Raw genomic sequence first — 11,734 nt, 5'->3', positions numbered from 1 at the left:
CCTGTTCATCCCTCCCTTCATCCAAAACTCTGATCTTTTTATTGTCTCTATAGTTGTGCCTTTTTCCGAATGTCATACAGTTGGGATCATATAGTATGTAGCCTTTGCAAACTGGCTTTTTTCACTTACCAATATGCATTAAAGTTCTTCCTTATCTTTTCACGGCTTGATAGCTCTTTGTTAAAAAAAATCTCTGACACTAATATTCTATTGTATGAATAGATTTTCCTCATAGAAATAGAATTGGATACAATTTCTTTATCCACCCACCTATTGAAGGACATCTTGGTTGCTTCCAATTTTTGGCAATTTTGAGTAAAGCTGCTATAAACATTCATGTGCAGGTTTTTTGTGTGGACATGTTTTCAACTCCTTTGGGTAAACACCTAGGAGCAAATCTACTAGATTGTATAGTAAGAAGAGTATGTTTAGCTTTTTAGGAATCTGCCAGACTGTCTTCCCAAGTGGCTCCACCACTTTGCATCCCCACCAGCAGTGAATGAGAGTTCCTGTTGCTCTACATTCTCGCTACCATTGGTGACGTCAGTCTTCTGGATTTTGGCCATTCTGATAGGTGTATAGTGGTATTGTTGTTTCAATTTGCAATCCCCTAATGTGATATGATGCTGAGCATGTTATCATATGCTTGGCACTCAGTTTTGTTTCCCTTTCCTTCATGGGCCTAATGGAGCTATTTCTGATTCAAAGCAAAAAGGACTGGCTTATTGTTATGGGAGAAATATGTTTCTAGACTGATTGCGCCAACATTCCCTTCATATATCTTTCAAAAGTGATGGAGAATGATACTAATGCCAAGTATCATTTCCTTTTTTGGATCCTTTCAAATTAGACAGAACAATCGGTGCTAAAAACAATAGAAATAATTGATGCCCTCCCCAGAGGATCTGAATTGGGAACGGAGTTTTCCCAGCTACGTGAAGCCTTTGAGAGCAGATTTTGCTGCTTTGCAGTGGGGGAAGCAACTAACTCAGACTGTCAATTACCTTACAAAGAGCTAGACGCTAATTAATTTGAGATATTTCTATAATCCCGCCTCCCATATGTGTATTTCAGACCAGATCAGCTAGATTTTAAGAAAGAAAAGAAAGTATTATTTTATTGAGAGAACTAGCTAGTTTTTTAATTCTGTTGAATAAAAGAAGTTAAACATAGGGTCTGTACTTGCTCCAACAAATTCTCCATAAGTCAATATTTATTAAGACATAGGAATTAACATATATCTTAAGGTATACCACGTCAATCACAGCAAGAGGTGCAAGGAGTGATGGCTCACTCCTCACCTTGAGAAGTTTACAGCTGCGTTGGGTAGACAAAATTGATATATAGACAACAGCAGGGATAGTCAACATCTGCAAATAATAATGCAACAGTTGGGTCGGGAGCTGTGGCTCGCACCTGTAATCCCAGCACCTTGGGAGGCCAAGGTGGGCGGATCACTTGAGGTCAGGAGTTCAAGACCAGCCTGGACAACATGGTGAAACCCCGTCTCTACTAAAAATACAAAATTAGCTGGGCATGGTGGCGTGCACCTGTAATCCCAGCTACTTGGGAGGCTGAGGCAGAAGAATTGCTTGAACCCGGGAGGCAGAGCTTGCAGTGAGCCAAGATCGCACCATTGCACTCCAGCCTGGGTGACAGAGCAAGACTCCGTCTCAAAACAAAACAAAACAAACAAAAAACAAAATAATGCAACAGTCAGGAGTATCAACAGCTAGCTTGACCAGGACACTTGGGCTGTTTCAATATCTAGTTTGACATTGATTATTGGAATTATCTGCTCAGAGGCATGCCACTCCAAAGAAGTAACTGCCCTCAGTGAGACTGCATGAACAGAGGCTGGTGGCTGTTGGCCCAAGATCCTAAATGGGAGCCTGCAGTGGTCAGTGGATTGTTCAGCACAGTCCCTAAAGTCCCGCCCAACTCACAACATCAATTATTTTCTTCCCTAAGCACCAGGAAATAACGAATGTTAATATCTCAAAAATGTCTCTATAAGTCAACATTTTCAGGAATCCTGCTGCAAAAAGGCAAAGGGAACAGGGGAGGGCAGGCAGCTCTTTATTTCCCCAAGAGGCTCAGTGGTGGAGAGAGGGCCTGGAATAGGTTGATCAATATCTTTTTTTTCCGTAAGTTATTGGGGGTACAGGTGTATTTGGTTACACGAGTAAATTCTCTAGTGGTGATTTGTGAGATCCTGGTGCACCCATCTCCTGAGTAGTATATACTATACCATATATGTTGTCTTCTATTCCTCATCCCCCCTTACCCTTCCCCCCAAGTCCCCAAAGTCCACTGTACCATTCTTATGCCTTTGTGTCCTCATAGCTTAGCTCCCACATATCAATGAGAACATACGTTATTTGGTTTCCCATTCCTGAGTTACTTAACTTAGAATAATAGTTTCCAACAATAAAAACAAAGATAAATAGATGGGACTTAATTAAACTAAAGAGCTTTTGCATGGTAAAAGCAACAGTCAGCAGAGTAAACAGACAACGCACAGAGTGGGAGAAAATCTTCACAATCTATACATCAGACAAAGGACTAATATCCAGAATCTACAACAAACTCAAACAAATCAGTAAGAAAAAAACAAACAATCCCATCAAAAAGTGGGTTAAGGACATGAATAGACAATTCTCAAAAGAAGATATACAAATGGCCAACAAAGTATGAAAAAATGCTCAACATCACTAATGATCAGGGAAATGCAAATAAAAACCACAGTGCGATACCCCCTTACTCCTGCAAGAATGGCCATAATCAAAAAAATGAAAAAACAGTAGATGTTGGCATGCATGCGGCAGTCAGGGAACACTTCTATACTGCTGGTGGGAATGTAAACTATTACAGCCACCATGGAAAACAGTGTGGAAGTTCCTGAGAACTAAAAGTAGAACTAACATTTGATCCAGCAATCCCATTACTGGGTATCTACCCAGAGGAAAAGAAGTCATTATTCAAAAAAAGATACTTGCACGCACATGTTTATAGCAGCACAATTCACAATTGCAAAATCGTGGAACCAACCCAAGTGCCCATCAGTCAACAAGTGGTATATATATATATACAATGGAATACTACTCAGCCATAAAAAGGAATCAATTAACAGTATTTGCAATGACCTGGTTGATCAATATCTTAAGAAAGGTGGGCAAGCTTTGGTTACAGCAATGGCTGATGGAGAAGATTATGGCTGTATCAGACACAAGTGAGGGTCCCTTCCCTTTTCCTTGCTTTTATTCTTGTTATTTTTTTCTACCTAACATTATTTTAGCTACTTACTTGTTTCTTACCTGTCACTCCACCTGGGCCAGGACTGTTTTTTCTACCCATTTGTCCTCAGCACCCACTGCTGTGCTTGACATATAGTAAGTGCTTGGCAAATATTGTTGAATGCACAAATGCATGCACCGCTGGCCTTGGAGATTGAGGAGGAGATGGGTACAACTATTGTTCTCTGCCTCATTGGATTTTAGCTTTGGTCATGATAGCAGTTGGCTGTGGTCTTCCTACAGATAACAGCAGACAGGGTCTGGACAGAAGGAGAGAAATGGGCTTTTGGGTTCTAAGTTCTGTCAGTGTTGGGTGACTGAAGTCGTGCACAGAGGCCTCTCTGAGGGAGAAGCCATGGCCATGCCACCCCCTGGCTTCCCTGCAGCTTGAGGCAGGAGGTAACCAGCCATTATGGGGCAGGATCCCTACAGACCAAAATGTGGAGACTTTATTTTTTTCCTGGGATGCCAACACCTAGTTCTCTGGTTTTCCCCACTTAGTTAATTTTTGTGTTAGGAAAGGCCAGCTCCTCAGCCTACCTTCTCTTCCCCGGCAATGGGCACATGGCTCATTTCTGGGCTCTCTGTGCTCTCCCTGGGGAGTGGGGGTGCAGAGGACACTGCTTTCTGCTGCAGGCGCCATGTTTAGTTGGTCTCACTTTGAGATGCTCATTTCCCTCTGCCCTCTGTCAGCCCAGGTGTGAGGACCCAGGGTCTCCGCAGGGCGCACACTGTCATGGCCTCTCTGCTCTGCCACATCAGGCCCATCTCCACCCGTGCTGTGGTCCATCTGCAGTGATGACTCTCTCTCACTCTCTTTATGGGGCCACTCCCCCACTTAAATTCCTTTGAGGTGATTTCAACTGGGGTCAGGATAGAGAGGGGAGAAGGAAAGGTGTATGTTCAGCTCATCAGATTTAACTGGAAGCTCTCCAGACTACTTTAAAAATCATAAAAGCCATTCCCAATAAGCTTGTTTGTTTTAAAGGAAATCTCCTTTCCAAATCACTGTAGATAGTAAACAGAAGAAGTTGAAAAAACCAGATAAAAACAGGAAACATGATGAAAGAATGTTTCGACGTGACAATTAGTAAAAGAATTTGAGCTACCTTGCTAAATGGCAAAGTCTATTTATTATGTTGTTAAAGACAACTGAAACAAATGGCATTTAAAAACTCCAGATGAGATGATAAGGCAAAGCAATGCCAGATGAATTCATCAAGATAAAAAGCAGTATGGCAATGTTTTTATCAAAGTAGAATTCAAGTCATGAAGCATTCAACAGGAAGATTATTTTATATTGATAACAGGTACAGGCTATGAGGGGAAAGCTTTGCAAAGCAACAACAGCAAAACAGAAAGCAAAAACTATTAGAAGGAAGATTAGCTATGGAAGAAAAAGAAGGCTGTGGAGAATTTTAACAATATAATTATTATGTTTCAAACAACAAAGAACAAACAGGATAAATCTTAAAAAGTGGTCTTATTATTGTTACAGAAAGTGATCATTCTTTACACTACAAGGGAAAACTTGAAATCTACAAAGGAGAAATTTCACAGACAACAATCTCTACTATATCCATACATGGGGAACAGAACAAAAAAACTAGGTCTAGACTAGAAGACAGGGAGAAATCATGTCAGACCAGAGCAGATTGATGGCTCATGGTGAGTGACCCATGGCCTAAAGGTGCCTGTTTAGGGCCCAGGAGCCCCTCGCACAGGCAGAGCAGCTTACTCCGTATGAACCACCACCAGCACCCCTCCCTGCCCGGTGATGTCACCTGGTGGGCTGGGCTGGAACAAGTCCAGATGCCTTTGCCTCGCCTCGGAAGGGCCACGAGGAGCTTCCTCTTCTATCCCCAAGTTCTCCACTTACGCACAGCACCTGACACGAAGGTTGGCAAGTTTCTCCCAGGCCATGACTGCACAATGGCTACCCCTAGCCTCTGTGGCCTCCGAGAGAGGGCTCCAAGACAGATCCCAGCCCTACAGGGGGAGGGAAGCAACACTGCCGTTGACCTTGAAGGGATCACTGTAGGGGGCTACAGAAGGGATTGTGACATTTACTGTTCGAAAATGCCATCAAAGACAGTTGTAAAGTCTAGTCTTATACACACTTGGCAAGACATAGCCAAAAGAGGTAAATTCGAAATTAGAAAAAATGTCAGCAGTTATTACCCAGAACTTGAAATTCTGACCTGTTACAGTAGGATATTGAACCTCCATTTCAGTGTATTTAGGTACTTATTAGGTAGCTTGCAAAATTACTAGAAAAAAAATTCCTAGAGGACATCTTGAAAATGATGAAGTAGCAGGAAAATTACAAAGATATAACTTATTTACAAAGTCCATAGAGAAGTGCTATTGGAAAGCTTCAAGTTGAAGATAATTTCATGGAAAATGCACTTAAAACAAAAATGGAATTATAATTTTTCTGAACTTTGGATACTCTTCAAATTTCCGGAGGTACCACCTAAGAAAAAAAAATTAAAAAAGGAAATAATTCTGTCACTTAGACATTTAACAGATGCTAACAAAAGTGACAATATTTTTCATTACAAAAGAATACTCAGTTTTTTAAATGTAGTAACAAAAACTTTGGCATTTCATACTTACAGTTTAATTTTGCCTATTATCATGAAGAATTAAATATATCTAATCATAAAGTGTGATTCAGAAGAAGTAGCCCATAGAATTCACCTTTCTATCTGGAAGGAAAATTACTGACATTTGATGAAAATACTGATCAGCACATTGTGGAGCTGTCTTTTCAGCCCCTGGGGAAAGCATGCAGGCTGGCGGAGGGGCAGGACCAAGTAGGTGCTTCCTGAATATCTGCTGGTGACTCCAGCAGTTTTCTCCAGCCTGCAGTTGAGAACTACTGGCCTAGCCCAGGGTGTGTAGAGTGGGCACCCAGCTGCATACCAGGAGGCTCATGAACACCTCTTAGTGAGGATTCAGTGAAATCTGGGGAAATGCAATATGGCATTGTCCACAATTCAGCCTTGTGCTCGAAACAAACATTATTTTCGGTTTTGATATAAATTGTATCAATGAAGGCATGCTCATTTGTTTTGGGGGTAATAGCCAGTTGGGAAAGGTGGCAACTAAGTGGATGGAGTAAAAATTAGAAATAATTTGACAAGATGGAGAAATAGTCATAAAAAGGGAGTTTTATAAACACACACAGAAAGATTAAACAACAGACTAAAAATCATGATAGAAAGCAATTAGCTCATTATTAATGTGGTAGAAACATATGAGGATGAGAAACTGAGAGGGAGCTGGCAAAACCCTGCTGGTCTTAGTTAAGTTTAACACCGGAATCCACAAATAGAGAATTCAAACATACTGGGCGGCCACGTTTACTTTCATATGTTCTGTGTCCCCAAAAAGGCATGTAATAAGAACAATTCTAAGAAGTCGGTCAGGACTTCTGGGTCAAGTGTCACTTCCCCTGGCATGAGGCCTTGAGACTGCAGCCTTTCCAGCTGTGTGGCTCAGTGGTGGTGCATGGACCCACAAGTGCCCAACACACAACGTGGCCAAGCCTACCAGCCGGTGTCAAACCCGCGAAAGTGCATTGCAAACATGTTTGCTGGTTAGAGGCTGAAGGTTTTCACAGGCCTGCTGGGATCCAGGCCATCCAGCACTTGCAAGTGCTGAAGAGCTTCCCCATGGGCCAGCGGCACTGGCACAGGGACATAGCGGGTGAGCTCCTCTCTCCCAGAAACTGCCTGTGGGAAGATGGGCACCCTGGCCCGAAAAGGCAAGGGCAGAGTACATGACAGCAGGAGAGCCTGAAATGGGCAAACACGAGAGGGCAGGCGGGAGATGGGAAACACAGGACTGCCGCAGGACGCCGAGAAAACGCGCCCCCACACCCACCAGGCTGGGCAGCAAGGCTGGGCTCCGTGACATCAGAAAGAACATGTGTGAGGTCAGGGTATTCTCACACAATGAAGGGATATTGGCTGAAGAGGTTAAGTGTATTTCACAGAAACCATTATATAGAAATAAAATATTTACTGTTAAATGATTAAAGTTTTCTTACTCCTTAGAATACCTTTAAATTTTGCCCTTAAAGAGAATATTTGTTAGCAACCCAGCACAGTTGACTGTTTCTGACCTAGAGTTTAACTATCAATGCAATCATTTATGAATTTAAATACTAATTATTACAGAAAGATTTCATTGAATACAATTTTGTTTTTAGAACATTATAATCTGGCCGGGCGTGGTGGCTCACGCCTGTAATCCCAGCACTTTGGGAGGCCGAGGCGGGCGGATCATGAAGTCAGGAGATCAAGACCATTCTGGCTAACATGGTGAAACCCCGTCTCTACTAAAAATACAAAAAAATTAGCGTGGTGGCGGGCACCTGTAGTCCCAGCTACTTGGGAGGCTGAGGCAGGAGAATGGCGTGAACCTGGGAGGCGGAGCTTGCAGTGAGCCGAGATGGCGCCACTGCACTCCAGCCTGGGTGACAGAGCGAGACTCTGTCGCAAAAAAAAAAAAAAAAAAAAAAAAGAACATTATAATCCATCAAATGGAGTGCAAGGAATAGATCCTCGGCATGTTTTCTTTTGGAATACATTTATTTGATGGCTTAATTAGTTGGGTTTATGAAAACATTTTTTAAAAAGGAGTTTTTATTTTATTCTCAGCTTGTAAGTCCTACATTTCTGAACATACTTCTGCAAAACTGAATTGATTAATTCTTCAGGGCTTAAAACTGGTTTCACACTGACACCAATTTAAGCAGCAAATGAATGACAAAGAGCTCTTTCAACTCATGAATTCTTCTGCAAAGAATATCTTTGGGTTTTCATTAGCAAAGACTTTCATTTAGACAACTGAAATATTTATTTTCCATTTCTATATGTTTCATATTCAAATACTGAGAGGGGCTTTCCTGTTTCCTGATTTCATTTGAGAAAACATCTTTGCCACTGACTTGGCGTGCCCATGTTCAATCTTACTCTGATCCATGTTTTTTTAAACGTCAGTGTTACCTCATTTGCTTTTTTTAATGAGAAATGAGCCATTACTCGCTTCTTCACATCAAATATTAGGAATGTAAAAGGATGGCATCTTCACCGGGAAGTGTGGCCCAGGCTGGGTGCAGTGCTGGGAGCAGCGGGGGCAGAGGGGAGGAAGTCAGATTCTAGAATGTATATTTAGAGTGATAACGTTGTATTTCAACCAAACCTGTGACAACAAAGTCATCTGGCGGAGGAGAAAACAGAGGGGTTCACCAATCATACTCCTGCCCTTACTTTCCCAGTCAATTTTAAATGGCTGGAAGGCTGGCATATCAGTTCCCTGTGGCTGCTAGAACAAAGTTAACCACACACTGGGTGGCTTATAATAATGGCCATTGATTCTCTCCCAGTTCTGGAGGCCAGAAGTTGGAAATCAAGGTGGCAGCAGGGCTACGCTCCCTCTGAAGGTTCAGGGAAGGTTCCAGTCCCATCTCCCCCAGCTCTGGTGATGCCACGTGTTCCTGGGCTCGTGGCTGCATCACCCCCGCCTCTGTGTCCATCTTTGCATGGCCTTCCCACTCTGTGTGATCACCTGGTGTATGTCTATCCACATTTCCCCTTCTCATCTCAACTAATTATGTTCCCCAGTAAGGTCGCTTTCACAGGTACCAGGGTTTAGGACTCTCATATGACCTTTTGGCAGACACAGTTCCCAGCACAGAAGGCCCATTCCTGGCCCACAGTGTTTTCTGCCTTCTGCCATGCCTGGCATCGAGCCTCCTTCTCAAACCCTCTCTGCCTTTGGCACTCACTCAACTTTCCGCAGACCCCTCTGTTTTTCTCAGCAGCTCTGGGATTTAGGTAGGTCATGGCTCTCTGATCTCGCTCTCTCCTCACTGTCTATGTGTGAAAATACCAGGCCACTGGCACGATGGAGTGTCTCGAAGAATGCAGGGCGCTGCTCTTAGAGCTCTCATCAGCTCTCACATGTATGCTATCACTTCTTCAAGTATTAGACAAAGAGGCCAGCCACGCTGGCTCACGCCTCAAATCCTAGCACTTCGGGAGGCTGAGGTGCGAGGATTACTTGAGTCCAGGAGTTCAAGACCAGCTTGGGCAATATAGTGAGACCACAACTCTACAAAAAATATAAAAAATTAGCCAGGCCTGGTGGTGCGTGCCTGTAATCCCAGCTACTCGGGAGGCTGAGGTGGGAGGATCACTTGAGCCTGGGAGGCAGAGGTGGCAGTGAGCTGAGATTGTGCCACCACACTCCAGCCTGGGTGACAGAGCGAGACGCTGTCTTAAAAAAAGAAATTAGACAAAGAGATACTTCAGATATGACCTTTCTTCTTCTTATCTCCAATAATCATCCTTTGCATCTGCAAACACGTGGTGACGCTGGGAAGTACACCTAGGTACTCTTCCCACTATACCATGATATCAATATATTCTTCTTTTAGCTTTTTCTCTCTGTCCTTAGTCCCAAAAAAGATGATAAACTCCATGAAGTAGGACAGAGTTATACATTTTTGCACACCTCATAGCATCAGCAGCATTGGAGATTTCGATTAGATGTTTTGAGTGGATGAAGTGGGTGGCTCAGGGGACACAGTAAATCTGCATACCAGGCTGGCCGCTTGCTAAGCCCAGTCTCCATCATTTATTGTCAGGGACACGCGCCAATGTCAGGGCAGGTAAAGATCCCACGCTGCTGCTGAGATCTCTTCCTGTCAATGAGATGGGGCTCCTGGCTGGCCTCAGACTCTGATCCTTGAACCTCAGTTTCCTCATCCATTGGATTAGAAAGATGTTCTCTAAATTCACTTCAGCCTTGACATTCTTCAATTTCTTTTCCTTTTTTTTCTTTCTTTTTTTTTTTTTCTTTTTTGAGACTGAGTCTCACTCTATCAACCAGGCTGGAGTGCAGTGGTGCGATATCGGCTCACTGCAGCCTCCACTTCCCAGGTTCAAGTGATTCTTGTGCCTCAGCCTCCCGAGTAGCTGGGATTACAGGTGCCCGCCACCATGCCTGGCTAATTTTTGTATTTTTAGTAGAGATGGGGTTTCACCATGTTGGCCAGGCTAGTCTTGAACTCCTGACCTCAAATGATCCACCAGCCTTGGCCTCCCAAAGTCTTGAATTACAGGCGGGAGCCACCGCGCCCAGTCCCTTTGATTTCTTTAAGAGTGTGTTGGTCAAATGGCTCGCAAGCCCTTTGGGGGATCAGATAAAAGCTAAGGACCCGGTCTCTGGAAAATGATGTCATTTTAGGGGGCATGCAGAGCTTCTGTAGCCCATCAAGGACCCCAGGTTCAGAGCCATGGCCTAAGCCACCACATAGCTGGAGAGCTCTTGTGTGCATGAGTTCTGCCAGTGTCGCTGGGCTCTGAGATTCACCTTCTTCAGGACTTCCTCAACCTACAGCATTCACAAGCTGGCCATTGGCTATTGCTCCATCAGGGATCTGTTTTAATCAGTATTTCCCATTCAGAGCCCTGAATCCCCTGCTTGGTGTCTAACTTGACCACTGAATTCAGCAATGTCAGTTCAGAGAGGCTAAGGATGTGGCATAGAGAACAACTGTGCTGATGTGGATCTGATTATTCCCTAGAGCTGGGTGATTCTACAGCTATTTGGTTTTGTACTTATTTGGCCAAGGCACAGAATAAACTGGAATTCAGCAATTTAAATTAACACTTCAAAAATCTAGCCTGAAAAATGGTAATAATATAGTCAAAGAACAAATTACAAATGGTAAAAGAGTTTTAAAACTTACTCATGATGCTCTTTTGCTCTACCAGATAAAAAACAAAACGTGAAGAAAGCAAAAGCTGCGCCTTGGACAGACCAGCTGGCCAGGGCATAGCCACACCACTCCATGATTTCTCCAAAATAGTTGGCTGCAGTTACGTATTCAAATAAGCCTCCTAAAAGAAAACACAGACCAAAGTAGTGCATTTACTACAAAATGAAATACGGACTTCAGAGATGCTATTGAATACTTACCTGGAGAACACAAATTCAAGAACGGAAAAATATTGCCCTTACAGAATGCTAATCAATAAGACATATCCAGCGTTACATGGCTTACTAATTCACATCACAACTTCTCATCGTCAACTACATATGTATATCAATACCTGTCTATGTGAATACACACACATACAGTTACAGTGGAAGACACCAATAAACCAGTGCACCTGTTGATGGATCATGCAAGCAGAGAATACAGAGTAAACCATGTAAAATGGATCTAGATAGAACCCTAGAGCAATGAGTAACAAAGATATTCATTTTCAAGCACAGATTCATTCATTCATCACATCTTCACAAATGCACTGAGTCAGTATTATGGGCCATGCCCTGCCCAGGTACTTGGACAGACCCCCTCCCCACATCTAGAACCATAAACTCCAGTGTCATTAACAAGGAGAGCACACAGCACA

At 43.1% G+C, this 11,734-nt stretch overlaps 1 protein-coding gene across 2 annotated transcripts in view; it reads right to left on the bottom strand.

The window, feature by feature from the left end:
- Positions 1-4,395: 4,395 nt before the first annotated feature.
- Positions 4,396-11,734, bottom strand: part of SRD5A1 (steroid 5 alpha-reductase 1) — a 37,320-nt gene continuing 29,981 nt past the window's right edge. For both annotated transcript variants that reach the window (XM_054488021.2, XM_054488022.2), the window contains 2 exons: positions 11,065-11,215; positions 4,396-5,772 (listed from right to left, as the gene is read on the bottom strand). In XM_054488021.2, the coding sequence (XP_054343996.1) occupies positions 5,706-5,772; positions 11,065-11,215 (218 nt within the window). In that variant the 3' untranslated portion in view covers positions 4,396-5,705. The remainder of the gene's footprint in view (positions 5,773-11,064; positions 11,216-11,734) is intronic.

This window comes from Pongo pygmaeus, chromosome 4 (assembly GCF_028885625.2).
Source record: "Pongo pygmaeus isolate AG05252 chromosome 4, NHGRI_mPonPyg2-v2.0_pri, whole genome shotgun sequence".
NCBI lineage: Eukaryota > Metazoa > Chordata > Mammalia > Primates > Hominidae > Pongo > Pongo pygmaeus.
Note: the sequence above shows the minus strand (reverse complement) of the source record. Positions and strands in the feature narration are given on the sequence as shown.